The 15520-nt window shown below is 37.2% G+C and overlaps 2 protein-coding genes across 2 annotated transcripts; both read right to left on the bottom strand.

Moving 5' to 3' along the window:
• Positions 1-4446: 4446 nt before the first annotated feature.
• LOC134496519 (olfactory receptor 13G1-like) lies at positions 4447-6251 on the bottom strand. Its single transcript, XM_063302244.1, has 2 exons — positions 6246-6251; positions 4447-5415 (listed from the first exon to the last, which is right to left on the bottom strand). The coding sequence occupies exons 1-2, from the start codon at positions 6249-6251 to the stop codon at positions 4447-4449; spliced, it is 975 nt and encodes a 324-aa protein (XP_063158314.1).
• Positions 6252-10140: 3889 nt separating this feature from the next.
• Positions 10141-12412, bottom strand: LOC134496518 (olfactory receptor 13G1-like). The gene is made up of 2 exons (XM_063302243.1): positions 12407-12412; positions 10141-11109 (listed from the first exon to the last, which is right to left on the bottom strand). The coding sequence occupies exons 1-2, from the start codon at positions 12410-12412 to the stop codon at positions 10141-10143; spliced, it is 975 nt and encodes a 324-aa protein (XP_063158313.1).
• Between the last annotated feature and the right edge of the window lie 3108 nt (positions 12413-15520).

Here is a 15520-nt window from a genome sequence, read left to right as displayed (position 1 = left end):
GTGGAGAGGTTCTTCAGGTGAGAGGTCTCTGATAAGGTCAGTAGACACAGCCTCATTTACCACATTATTCATACTCCTTCTTAATCATCTTTAAAATTGGAGCATTTGCCATGTGTGTACTTGAGATAAATTCAATCCCATAGATATTATTCAAATTGTGATATGCAAATTAGGGTCCTGGCTCACAGGATATCCAACACATCCTAGGTATTATATGCAAAGTTTTGTTTTGTTTTATCCTAGAACTGGTTTGGCTTCTCCATACAGCAATGTGTTATTTTGTATTATTGGTTGTCAGCATAGTGCGTACTGCAATGTTCATGAAAATTGGACGCAATTCATACCTTGAGGCATATATTGCATTTGTATGGTTTTTAAAATACACTGTTACTGTTGCCCAATGTTCTGAGATTCTTTACTTTATGTGCACATAAAGTTATTTCTTCAAGCAATATTTCTTTACTTATTTAGATCCCATATTTCTGTTTTAAATGTGCATTTAAGCTGACTTACAGAATAAAGCAAAACTAAATCATAAAACATGGAAAGGGAAAGAAAAAAAAAAAGCTAAAGCACAAATAGGAAAACAGTTTGTACTGAAGCCCTGTCTAAACAAATGAGTCTTAAATCTTCTTTTAAAGGTAAAGAGATTGGAAGCTATATGTTATTCCTGAAGAAGTACATGACACAGCCTGTACTAAATACAGTAGTAGACACTGTCCAAAAAGGGACGCGGTGGCGCTGCGGGTTAAACTGCTGAGCTGTCGATCGGAAGGTCGGCGGTTCGAAACCGCGCGGCGGGGTGAGCTCCCGTTGCTCGTCCCAGCTTCTGCACACCAAGCAGTTCGAAAACATGCAAATGTGAGTAGATTAATTGGTACCGCTTCGGCGGGAAGGTAACGGCGTTCCGTGAGTCATGCTGGCCACATGACCCGGAAGTGTCCTACGGACAAACGCTGGCTCCAAGGCTTTGAAACGGAGATGAGCACCGCCCCCTAGAGTCGGACACGACTGGACTTTACGTCAAGGGAAACCTTTACCTTTACTAGACACTGTCCAAAGGGTCCAATGGGTTTATGAAAACAGAACAATCTTCAGAAGAGGCTTTCTTGCATATGATAATAACTGGACAAATTCATACTGAGATATGCACTCTGTTGAAAAGATTAACCATCAGTGCAGATTTTCAATAAAGGCATATTACGCATTATATTGTTTTATATCAAGCATGAGATATACAATAATGGGGCATATGTTATAGAAGAAGTGATTGTTGACACTGGAGTTACAAAAAAGAGCTTTAACGTAAGTCCAGCATGGATTTCAGTAATGATCATTCCAGCAACCCATGCAATACTTGCTAGGCCAAAACACACTTCCTTCCTTCTGATCATAGTGTACTACAAAGGGTGACAAATAGCAGCATAGCAATCAAATGCTATAAATGAAAGAAGCAGAAGTTCTGTCCCTAAACCCCATATAAATAGATACACCTGTGCAATGCAACCATAAAACCAGACAGTCTTTGTCCCAGGCAAAGGACTATGGAGCAATTTCAGTGGAGAAGCCCTGAAATAAATGCAATGTAAAAAGAAAAAAAAGAGTTTATGTCTAAAATGTATGTCTAATGCAGGTAGTCCTCACTTAACAACCGCAATTGAAACCACCAATTATGTCGCTAAGCAACATAGTTAAGAAAAATGTGACCATGCTGGATCATCAATTCCACTGTGGTCATTACGTGAATCATTCATGGTCATTAAGCACGACATCACATGACCAAAACTTCTGATGGCTTCTCCATTGACTTTCCTCATCAGAAGCTGGCTGTGAAGCTAGCAAATGGCAATCACGTGACTGGGGAACACTGTGACCATCCTAAGTGCATGCCAGTTGCAAGCACCCAAATTGTGATATGACTGCAGGGATGCTGCTATGGTTGTAGGTTTGAGGACTGGTCACAAAAACTACTTTTTTAGTCCCATTGTAAGTTCAAACAGTTGCTAAACAGGGCAGATGTTAACCAAGGATTACATGTATATGTTTTTCTAATGTGGAAAAAATGACCAAAGATAGGAGATGAAATTTTTTGAAGTGACATGTAGTGAAATGTTGACCTTCATTCTTATTTGTTCTTGATAGCTGTCCTTTGTTCTTCTTAAGTCTTTTTGTTCTATTTGCCTTTTCCTATAGTGGCACTTCTGCAAATCCAAGACCTCAGATTGTTTACTATACAAAAGTTACATGTGTATAAAATTTCTGCATGAAATTTGGAGTCTTGGAAAGGCACTTACAGCATATCAGCTTGCACTATCTGATCAGCTGAATATGCATTGCTGGAAGGGGAATAAATACTTAACCAGTGCAGAATAGTCATCTAAGATAGGGTAAGGAGATAATATTTCTCTGAACATTTAGCCATGATAACAATCTAGTTCATGCTCAGTGTGGCTAGAATTTCCAAAAGCTGAACATTTTTTTTTTTTAATATTTCATTTATTTATTTTCACAATATACATTGGCTTATATTTTATTCTGGGAATACAGTGGAGGATTTCAGCCTTCCTACTTCCAATGCTAGAGTTGCAAATTGAGTTCCGTGCACTAATTCTGGATTTTTTGTTCAAGAAAACATTTTTAAAGATGTACTTTAAATGTTTGTGCCACAAACTGACTTTCAAATTTAGTTTGCAGTACTGATAATTTTTTCATGTATTCAGTCTGAATGGGATATTTAAAAATGCATAGAGGTATGTAGTTGTAGAAACCAGCTCTGCTTCTAATGCCCCCTATCTGTCCATGCTCTCAGTTTGCTAATGGCTATAGTGAATGGAAAAATCCAAAGAGAAAGTCTATACATATCTCACTTAAATATGGGGGGGGGGGGACTATTTTGGACCAATTGGGAACACTGAAATGTTCAGCAATTCATTAAACTCAGTACAGAGAAATATCTGTGGGTACAGGGACTCTTAAACCCAAATAAATGTCTCCTTTATACGTACTAAACGTATGTGTTGAGCACTATAAAACTGCAAAATAAAAAAAAATGGACATAGAATTACAACTACAAAATAATATAATGAACATAGAATTCTTGTATGGAATTCATTATAACAAGAGGAGGTGAAAGCCACAAAACTTCAAAAGATGAGTATTAATGAACAACTGGAGAATAGGTCCATCAGAGTTTTTCATATTCACCAGGTAGCTTCAATATTCAGAGGCCATACACTACTGAAAGACCAGTTCAGAACAATAACCTAGGCAGATAGGTTTATACATGTGTTGGCATCAATGTGAGTAGGGACCATATCCTGAGTGACATCATCTGTCATTGGGAGCAAGATTATCCAGAGTGCCCATGGTTTAAATGATCTAAAGTTATTAACAACTGGGGGAAATTATGGATTGTTTATCTGCTCATATACCTTACTCCCCTACCTCCATTTCTGTTCCCCTTCATCTGGTGTAATTCTTCAGTTTACATATTGATTCTCTACGTCTTTTAAGTCGCAAACTCTTCTTCTTTGTAAGGTATCATTTGCATAAATTGCACTATTAAATTATCATAAATTAACATCAGTAGTCTATCAATAGGATTGTTCCAGTGAACTCCTGGACATTTCCACAATGTGGACCAGCAAAAATAAAATTTCATGGATTAATCACTCTTAATAGGCAAAGAAGAAAAAGTAAGAGAGAATTTGGAGGTATGGGGAAGGAACATAGGAACATCGAGAACTGTCACCTTGCAGAGAAAATGTGGTGTCTTGGTAAGTTTCTTTGGTTTTTGCTTAGTAACAAAATTCTAATTTATAGTAGGTGCAAATAAGGCCTCTTTGGATTGTTCAACAAAACATAGTTAAAAGTAAGAATTTTGGAACTATTCAGTGATGTTGAACATCTAACATTAAATGTTAGAAATTTAATAAATGCATGTACAGTACATATATATACATAAATATATAAATAAAAATAGAAAACCATTTTGTAGCCATGGGGGGTGAGGGGGGGAAGAGTACCGAGGTACACATTAGTTTTTAAGTATACTTTTCAGGTTTATTTGGTTTATGTGAAGTTAGAATTAAGAGTTCCTTTCAAAGTGTATTTGGTTTATTTCTACAGCTAGGACTGAGAGTTCCTATCAGTTGGTTATACAGGCTCCCTGGTACCTCTGGCTACAATGAGTCAACTTCTCAATCCCTATGATTTTCTTTGGAACATACATAAAATTATGATACATGTCAGCATCATAACTAATATTATTACTGCTCTTTTTTGCTTTTTTTACATAAGACATACTCTCCAAAATTGACTACCGTATGTATTGTATACTGTAACTGTTCTAACAAAAGTTCAAATGTGTAAGTTTGTTCCTGTAAAACATTTTTCAAGTAATCTTCCCCCCACTCCCCAAACTATAATTTAAGAGATTTATAGATATCAATGTTGATTTCTTGGGAACATTCTGCCTCTTCCAATAAAGGCCCTGAGAGCTTCTTTTACTTCTTTGTTTCTTAGTGAATATATGACTGGATTAATAACTGGGGTTACCACTGAATAAAGGAGAGAAATGATTTTGTCTCGGTTTAGAGAATAGACTGAAGTGGGCCTGATATACGTGTAGATGACTGATGAAAAGTAAAAACTAACGACAATGAGATGGGAGGAACATGTGGAGAATGCTTTCTTCTTCCCTTCAGTGGAACGGATTCTGAAGATGGCCCTTATAATAAATCCATATGAGGCTAGGGTCAGTCCACAACCAAAACCAGCAAAAATTACATCTGCAACAGAAGCCATAGTTTCATTCAAGCTGGTGTCTGAGCACGATAGCTTTAAAAGTGGAGGCAGATCACAGAAGAAATGATTGATAGTATTGGATCCACAGAAGGATAGCTGTAGGATAAGTCCAGAGTGGACTGCAGAATTTATCAGTCCTGAAACCCATACTCCAACTGCTATGGCAGCACACACTTCTTTCCTCATGATAAGTGTATACTGCATTGGGTAACAGATTGCAACATAACGGTCAAAAGCCATGCTTGTCAGCAGCAGAAGTTCTGTCACTAGAAATAATATAAAAAAATAGACCTGGGTGATACAGCCATAAAATGAGATGGTGCTTTTGCATGACAGAAGCGTCTGCAGCAATTTGGGCATTGTGGTTGAGATGGAGAGCACATTCACCAAGGACAGATTGACAAGGAGGAAATACATTGGAGTGTGAAGTTTCTTGGAAGTGCATATGATAAAGATAAGAAGGAAGTTACCCACCAGAGCTGTAACATAGCCAAATATGAATGACCAGAATAGAAGTGTCTGTATTTCAGGAGAACTTGTTAAGCCTAACAAGACAAATTCCCTGATAGCTGAATGGTTCTTTTTTTCAAAGTCTGTGATGTTGACGACCTACAGAAACAAATTGTATCTTGTGAATCAGTTATCATGATAGCCCTCCAAGCTCTCTCCACCACCACCCCTACAATAAATAAATTAAAGGAGGCTATCAATGAACATTGAACATTTCTTAGTCACTGAAAAATAATGAGACATTGCAAAATATTATCATTATTGTAAAACTGAACAAAGGAGCTATTACTGTCACTTTCAACCACCTTTACACCATTTATGAGGTGGTGGTGGTGCTGGTGGAAGTTGGGGAGGAGGAAGAGAATTCGGGAGTGAGGTACAGGGGGGAGGATATGTTACTCTGTTAGCTCTGTATTCATTCTGTTTCCAAAGAAATTTTATCTAACTTCAGGCTTGCCAAGAACCAGGCCAAGAAAGGGAGAAACTTTGCTGAATCTTTGAACCATTGCAAAAAAATACTTTCTTTTTTTTGAGGTCTTAAAAGAAAGAAATGGGAACCTTTTTTACCTAAGTTCTATTCTCCTTTGAAGAAATTCTTTTGTCAGGAAGTGAAATTACCCTTGAATCAAAGCCAGAGATGTATCAAATGATAAAATATTTTCCTTCCTTCCTTCTCTCTCTCTCTCTCTCTTTTACTTACACACACACACACACACACACAAACTGTATTAAAAGCAAATTGTTCTCCCCTCTTAATTTTTACACAGATTTCCAAATAGACTGTCATAGAATTGCTTCACAAATCTTAACAGGTCTGTACAGCATTTGAAAGGGAACTCCAATTCCCTATACACTTTGGGGCAAAGCACTGCTTTCAAGCTACTCCATAATTCTAAACACAAAGAGAAGTGGCTACATTGCTTTTTTACCTTCATTGCAGAGGCTACCCCTGTAGTTTTAACTGGAAGTTAAAAGTGGAAGTACTGGAAGAAGAGTGTGCATCGAACCATCTTCAAGTAACTGAAAAAGCTGAGTGATCCTGCAGAGTGTCACCAAGTTCCATGAAAAGACAAATCAGTGGTGGTTGCTTCATACACAAACACCCAGTACTTATCGTTACTGGTTGGATACAGATGCTAACTGTAGTGTGATAACTTGATGATGATGATGATGTTGACAGTGTTGATGATGTACAGTAATAATAAATGGGTCTACAATTAGCTATACAGTTAAGTGTTATGAAAACATTACACTGATTAGAATTATACATTTTAAGTAGGCTAATTCTAGATCAAAACCTATATTCAGATGACATATTTCTGTCCACCAAAATCCTAAACATTAGTATAGCCCTCAAAACTATTTCATGCTTCAGGGAAATATAGGAATAAAATCATTATATGCAATACTTGCCTTCATAGGTATTATTTTTTGAAATTTCTGATCTTTCCCTCTCCTTGAACTTTGGAATTATTTATCAGTTCTCAATATGTCAAGGATCCATTTCTCTTCCTCTCTATCATCATAATGGCTGCTGACAACTGATTTCCCATGATTATGAACATGCCTTGGGAACAAGCCAGGACTATTGAGGGATTTCTTGGTAAAAAGTGGTGGGGCCATTGGGAAAGATACCGTTGGAGCATTGCCATTATTCCTCCAAGATTGCTTTCCAAATATTTTTGGCAGAAGTTAGACTTTTTGAATAAAATCCATATAAATAAATAAATGTGGGAGTCAAAAGCAAAGGAAATCTATGTCATTCTAGTGTACAACCACACTATTTACCCTATTTCTCCCAAAATCCCAACCCTGGCTTCTACCATGTCTATAAGCTGCTTCATACTTTGTCTCATGCTCTTTGAACATCAGACCTCACTCTTTCTAAGGATATCAGTCCAGCCATAACTGTCTCAGTCCAATTATTTATTTGTTTTTTTGTAATTGCAAGATTGCAGTGCAATTGCCATTTGATTGCTCATGCCTTTGTCACATAATGACTTGACTATCTTCAAATGTTAGCCAGAAAATCTCAGGATGATGCAGGATATATATCTGCCCTTTATGTATCCCTGGAAAACTGAAGGTTCACAGACAGACTAGTGCAAGCATACAAATAGGATACTTGGCCAACCAATCAGTTGGAGTTGCCTATTTCTAAAAAAAAAATGAAGCAGGTACAGAGGGATTGGTAATATTTTTGTGAAATTTGGATATGCCTTAAAAATGTAAATTATGCAAAATCAATTTCAGAAATAAATAAATATAACTTTGGAAATATATTTTGATGATTTAACATCCATTAAGATGGTCTTTTTTTTTCCTTATAAGATCATGTAGAATTACTCCATTATTTATTTATGTTGCAATTGTCAGGATTATACTGCAGTCCTTGTCTGAAAAAATATGGTTATCTTCAGTCATGACTTGTCTACAGCAATATGTGAAATGTGTGACTATGTTGATAAGTGATCAAAACCACTAGATCTGTTTATAAAGTAGTAGATGGGCTGGTATTAGTGCATAATATGAGGATCACCTTCTCTGCATTTTGTAAGATCTGCATTGATGGTTAACATTTGACAAGTTGATGATAATCTCTTTAAGGGGTGGCTTATCATATTAGTAATTTCTACTAAAGGTACTTCTGGTTTCAGAAACCCATTGGGCATTAATAAGCATTTAGTACAGGCATGTATTGGCATGTATTTCTTCTGTAACTCACTATGGCCCCAGTTCCCTTCCCTTTAGAAGTCCACTTAGCCAGATCCTTTTAGCCAGGCCTTAAAGGAAAAGGTTTATTCCAGTGGGAGGAGATGGGCAGGGGCAAATTAAACAAATACATAAATAAAATTTATGGTTTCCTTCCTTCCTTCCTTCCTTCCTTCCTTCCTTCCTTCCTTCCTTCCTTCCTTCCTTCCTTCCTTTTTATATTAACTTTGTTTCTTTTACCTTGAAAACCGGATTAAGTGTGCATTTTTTCCAGTAGAAAGGCAGAATGTGAATTGAGTAAGTAAATTAATCCCATTGAAAGAAATAGCTTTATTTGTGCATATACTGAAGAATCTCTGATCATCTGGTAACTAGAGCAGTGCATAATGAATGCCACTTAAATTCAGTATAGTGTTTCAAAGGATGGATAAAATACATTGAACAATTAGAATTTTTGCCTACAGAGTAAATATTTGAGCGAATGCAGTGTTGATAGATACTGCAACACACCGTATGGGGACACCATGTCACTATCCTGATCCGGCTTCCACGACTCAGATGACGTCATCTGCTTAGCACTTGCATAATTAGCACAACTCTCAGTAGGACACACTCACACACGCATGCACGCACACACGGACACACACACACACCCACAAACCCTAGGCAAATATGTTTATAAACATGTTGGCATCAGTGTAAGTCAAGACACTGTCCTGAGGGGCATCCACTGTTATCAGGAGCAAGATTATCCAGAGTGCTCATGTCTTAAATGATCTAATGTTATTAACATGTTGGGAAAAATATGGATTGTGTATCTGCTCATATACTTGCTTTACTTGCCTCCATTTCTGTTCCTCTTTACCTGATGTCCTTCTTCAGTTTATATTTTGATTCTCTAAGTCTTTTAGGTGGCAAACTCTTATTCTTTTTTTTAAGTTTTATTTGCATAAATGGCACCAATTAAATTAAGATCAGTATCATAGTTATTATCACTAGTTTATCAACAGGACTACTCCAGTAAATTTCTGGATATTTTCACAATGCGGACTCGCAAGAATAAAATCTCACAGATTAGTTGCTCTTAATGGGCAAAGAAGAAAGGGTAAGATAAAATTTGAAGGAAGGAACATAGGAACATCCAGAACTGTCACCTTGGAGTTAAAAATGTGGTTTCTTGGTAAGATTTTTTGTTTTTTGCTTAGTCACAATATTATGACTTGCAGTAGGTACAAACAAGGCTTCTCTGAAGTAGTCAGCAAACCAGAGTTAACTCTTATCCTTCCGAAGCTCTTCAGTGATGTTGAACATCTAACACTAACACTAAATGTTAGAAATTTAACAAATGCATGTAGATATACACACAGTACATAAATAAAGAAAACCATATTGTGGGTGCCATGGGTGGTGAGTGGGGGGAGAGTCTAGAGGCACACGCTAGTTTTTAAGATTCTACAGTGCACTCTTGGGGTTTATTTAGTTAATGTGCAATTAGATTTAAGAATTCCTTTCAAAGCATACTGAGTTTCTCTGTACAGCTAGGAATGGTAGAAGCTCCCTTGCACCTCTAGCTACAAGGAGTCAATTTCTCAGTTCTGTGATGGACTACAATAACACAGCTGTTTCTCAGGAAGGAGGAGCACATTCCAAGTAGGAGGGTAAGGCGAGAGAAAAAAGAGTCTGGAGCTGGACCATGGGCAGACAAAGAGATTCAGAGTAGCCATGACCTACAGCCTCCTAAGTTATTCCCTTACAGGTTAGAGTAACATACATTTAGTCTTTCAAGATTCTGTCTTTACAGTGTGAGCAAACAAAGAACTGAGCTTTGGCTGGATTGCTTCCTTGATGTTCTTGGACTGGGCCTGACAATTCCTATGTTTTTTTCTTTGGAACATACATGAAATTATGAAGCATGACTGCATCATAACTCACATTAATACTACCATTCTTGTTGTTGTATTTACATAAGAAACATTGTCCAAAACAGAGTACCCCACGTATTATGTAACTATTCCTACATACAGTATGTACAAATTGATAATTTGTTCCTGCAAACATTCTTCAGTCAAGCTCCCCTGGTCCCCAAACTGTAATTTAAGATTTTTATAGATATTAATCTTGATCTCTGGGGAACATTCTGCCTCTTCCAATATAGGCCTTGAGAGCTTCCTTTACTTCTTTGTTTCTTAGTGAATATATGATTGGATTAATAACTGGGGTTACCACTGTATAAAGGAGAGATATGTTTTTGTCTCTGTTTAGAGAATAGACTGAAGTGGGCCTGATATATGTGTAGATGACTGATGAAAAGTAAAAACTAACGACAACGAGATGGGAGGAACATGTGGAGAATGCTTTCTTCTTCCCTTCGGTGGAACGGATCCTGAAGATGGCCCTTATAATAAATCCGTATGATGCTAGGGTCAGTCCACAACTGAAAACAGCAAAAATTACATCTCCCACAGAAGCCATAGTTTCATTCAAGCTGGTGTCTGAGCATGATAGCTTTAAAAGTGGAGGCAGATCACAGAAGAAATGATTGATAATATTTGATCCACAGAAGGATAGCTGTAGGACAAGTCCGGACTGAACAGCAGAATTTATCAGTCCTGTGACCCATATTCCAACTGCTATGGCAGCACACACTTCCTTCCTCATGATAAGTGTATACTGCATTGGGTAACAGATTGCAACATAACGGTCAAAAGCCATGCTTGTCAGCAGCAGAAGTTCTGTCACCAGGAACAATATAAAAAAATAGACCTGGGTGATACAACCATAAAATGAGATGGTGCTTTTGCATGACAAAAGCATCTGTAGCAATTTGGGTGTTGTGGTTGAGATGGAGAGAACATTCACCAAGGACAGATTGACAAGGAGGAAATACATTGGAGTGTGAAGTTTCTTAGAAGTGCATATGATAAAGATAAGAAGGAAGTTACCCACCAGAGCTGTAACATAGCTAAATATGAATGACCAGAATAGAAGTGTCTGTATTTCAGGAGAACTTGTTAAGCCTAACAAGACAAATTCCCTGATAGCTGAATGGTTCTTTTTTCCAAAGTCTGTGATGTTGACGACCTACAGAAACAAATTGTATCTTGTGAGTCAGTTATCATGATAGCCCTCCAAGCTCTCTCCACCACCACCACCCTACAATAAATAAATAAAAAGAGGCTATCAATGAATGTTGAACTTTTCTTAGTCACTGGAAAATAATGAGACATCACAAAATATTCTCATAATTGTAGAACTGAACAAAGGAGCTATGACTGACACTTTCAACCACATTTCCAGAGAGGAGGAGGAGGATTGAGGAGTGAGGTATACAGGGGGAGGAAAAGCTACTATGTGCGCTCTGGATACATTCTGTCTCCAAACCAATCTCATCTAACTTCAAGCTTGCCAAGAACCAGTTACAGGAAAGGGAGGGAGAAAGTTTGCTGAATATTTGACCCATAACAAAAAATATTTTCATTTTTTCACAGTCTTAAAGAATAGAACTGTGGACCTTTGTCTCTGTTCTAATCTCTGCTGGAGAAACTTTTTTGTCAGGAAAGGAAAGTACCTTTAAATCAAAGCCAGAGATGTATCAAAAAATAAAAGGATAATTTCCTTCCTTCCTTCCTTCCTTCCTTCCTTCCTTCCTTCTCTCTCTCTCTCTCTCTCTCTCTCTCTCTCTCTCTCTCTCTCTCTAAACAGCAAAATCCTCTACTGACATATTTGTTAACTTAATTCTGGATAGACCGTCATAGAATTACTTGGCAAGTCTTTGGGTCTGTACGGCATCTTAAAAGTGTATTTCAATTTCCTACACTTTGGGGCAAAGCATTGCTTTCAAGCGGCTTCAGGCTTCTACATGCAAAGAGAAGTGGCTGCATTGCTTTTCTGACTTAATTTCAGAGACCACCCCTGTAGCTTCAACTGACAGTTCCAGTGGAAGTACTGGGAGAAGAGTGTGCATCGAACCATCTTCAAGCAACTGAAAGGGCTGACTGAGCCTGCAAAGTGTCACGAAGTTCCATGAAAAGGCAAATCACTGGTGGTTGCTTCATATACCCATATCCAATATTAGATTTAGCAGCTGGATACAGATGCTAAATGTAGCTTGATAGCATGAGGATGAGGATGTTGATGATGATGGTGATGGTGATAGCAATAGTAATAATAAATGGGACTACAGTTAGTTATACAGTTAAGTATTCCCAACAAAAGATACTGATTACAATCATACACTTTAAGTAGACTAATTCTAGACCAAAAGTTAGATTCAGATGACCTATTTCTCTCCACCAATATCCTAATCTCAGTATAGCCCTCAAAACGATCTGATGCTTCAGGGAAATATAGGAAGAACATGAGTATATGAAATACTTGCCTCCATAGCTATTATTTTTTGAAATTTCTGTTCTTTTCCCCCTCTTTGAACTTTGGAATTATTTATCAGTTTTAAATTTGTCAAGAGTCAGGGTTCCTCTTCCCTTGTACCATCACAATGGCCGCTGACAACTGGTTTGCTCCGATTATAAACATGTTTTGGGAACCAAGCGAGGACTATTTAGATATTTCTTGGTAAGAAGTGGTGGGGCCATTGGGAAAGATACCTTTGGGACATCGTCATTATTCCTCCAAGATTGCTTTCCAAATATTCCTGGCAGAAGCTAGGTTTTTAGAATAAAATACAAATAAATACACAAACACTGGCAGGAGTGAAGAGCAAAGGAAAGCTACACCATTCTAGTATACAACACCGTTCACCCTATTTTTCCATAAATTTCTATCAGGTTTCTACCATGTCCTATCCTGGATTCCACCTGCTGCATTTTTGCCTTATTTGTTCATCAGACTTCATTGTTTTTGAGGATCTCAGTCCAGCCATAACTGTCTAAGTTCAATTATTTATTTATTTGTTTGCTTGTAATTGTAAGATTGCAGTGCAATTGTCATCTGATTGCTCATGCCTTTGTCACATAATCACTAGACTAACTTCGAATTTCAGCCAGAAAATCTCTGGATGCTGCATGAAATATATCTGACTTTTGTGTATCCCTGGACAACTGAAGGTTCACAGAGAGACTAGTGCAAGCATACAAATAGCATACTGGGCCAACCAGTCAGCTGGAGTTGTCTATCTCTAAATAAAAAGAAGAGGGTACAGAGGGATTGGTAATATTTTGGTGAGGTGTCTATATGCCTTAAAAAGAGAAAATATGAAAAATCAATTCCAGAATTAAATAAATATACATTTGGAAGTAATTTTTGATCATTTAACATCCAAAAAAGTGGTCCTGGGTTCTTTTTTCTATTATTATAAGATCATGTAGCATTATTCCATTATTTATTGATGTTGCAATTGCCAGGATCATACTGCAGTCCTTGTCTGAAAAATGATGGTTATCTTCAGTCATGACTTGTCTACAGCAATATGTGAAATGTGTGACTATGTTGATAAGTGATCAAAACCACTAGATCTGTTTGTAAAGTAGTAGATGGGCTGGTATTAGTGCATAATATGAGGATCACCTTCTCTGCATTTTGTAAGATCTGCATTGATGGTTAACATTTGACAAGTTGATGATAATCTCTTTAAGGGGTGGCTTATCATATTATTAACTTCTACTAAAGGTACTTCTGGTTTCAGAAACCCATTGGGCATTAATAAGCATTTAGTACAGGCATGTATTGGCATGGATTTCTTCTGTAACTCACTAGGGCCCCAGTTCCCTTCCCTTTAGAAGTCCACTTAGCCAGATCCTTTTCGCCAGGCCTTAAAGGAAAAGGTTTATTCCAGTGGGAGGAGATGGGCAGGGGCAAATTAAACAAATACATAAATAACATTTATGGTTTCCTTCCTTCCTTCATTCCTTCCTTCCTTCGTTCCTTCCTTCCTTCCTTCCTTCCTTCCTTCCTTCCTTTTTATATTAACTTTGTTTCTTTTACCTTGAAAACCAGATTAAGTGTGCGTTTTTTTCCAGTAGAAAGGCAGAATGTGAATTGAGTAAGTAAATTAATTCCATTGAGAGAAATAGCTTTATTTGTGCATACACTGAAGAATCTCTGATCATCTGGTAACTAGAGCAGTGCATAATGAATGCCACTTAAATTCAGTATAGTGTTTCAAAGGATGGATAAAATACGTTGAACAATTAGAATTTTTGCCTACAGAGTAAATATTTGAGCGAATGCAGTGTTGATAGATACTGTAACACACCGTATGGGGACACCATGTCACTATCCTGATCCGGCTTCCACAACTCAGATGATGTCATCTGCTTAGCACTTGCATAATTAGCACAACTCTCAGTAGGACACACTCACACACGCATGTACGCACGCACGCACGGACACACATACACACCCACACAAACCCTAGGCAAATATGTTTATAAACATGTTGGCATCAGTGTAAGTCAAGACACTGTCCTGAGGGGCATCCACTGTTATCAGGAGCAAGATTATCCAGAGTGCTCATGTCTTAAATGATCTAATGTTATTAACATGTTGGGAAAAATATGGATTGTGTATCTGCTCATATACTTGTTTTACTTGCCTCCATTTCTGTTCCTCTTTACCTGATGTCCTTCCTCAGTTTATATTTTGATTCTCTAAGTCTTTTAGGTGGCAAACTCTTATTCTTTGTAAAGTATTATTTGCATAAATCTCACTATTAAATTATCATGAATATCATAATTATCACCAGTACTCTATCAATAGGACGGCTCTGATGAATTCCTGGACATTTCAACAATGCAGACCACCAAGAATAAAATCTCATAGATTAGTTGCTTTTTATGGGCAAAGAAGAAAAGGTAAGAGAATATTTGTTGGAATATGGAAGGAACATAGGAACAAAAAGAACTGACACTCTGGAGAAAAAATGTAGTTTCTTGGAAAGCATCTTTGGCTTTTTCTTAGAAACAATATTATAATTATAGCGCATGCAAACAAGGCCTCTCTGTATTGTTCAATAAACCATAGTTAATTCCTAATTTTGGAACTGTTCAATGAATGTTGAACATCTAACATTAAATGTTAAGAGATTTTTTAAAAATGCATGTACTGTAGAGATAGATAGATAGATAGACAGACACACAGATGTAAAGATAGAAAACCATTTTGTAGCCATGGGGGGTGAGGGGGGGAAGAGTACAGAGGTACACATTAGTTTTTAAGTATACTTTTCAGGTTTATTTGGTTTATGTGAAGTTAGAATTAAGAGTTCCTTTCAAAGTGTATTTGGTTTATTTCTACAGCTAGGACTGAGAGTTCCTATCAGTTGGTTATACAGGCTCCCTGGTACCTCCGGCTACAATGAGTCAACTTCTCAATCCCTATGATTTTCTTTGGAACATACATAAAATTATGATACATGTCTGAATCATAACTAATATTATTACTACTCTTTTTTGCTTTTTTTACATAAGACATACTCTCCAAATTTGACTACCATATGTATTGTATGTTACTGTTCTCACAAAAGTTCAAAAGTGTA

The sequence above is a fragment of the Candoia aspera genome, chromosome 4 (assembly GCF_035149785.1).
Source record: "Candoia aspera isolate rCanAsp1 chromosome 4, rCanAsp1.hap2, whole genome shotgun sequence".
Lineage (NCBI taxonomy): Eukaryota > Metazoa > Chordata > Lepidosauria > Squamata > Boidae > Candoia > Candoia aspera.
This window is presented reverse-complemented; position numbering and strand designations above follow the sequence as displayed.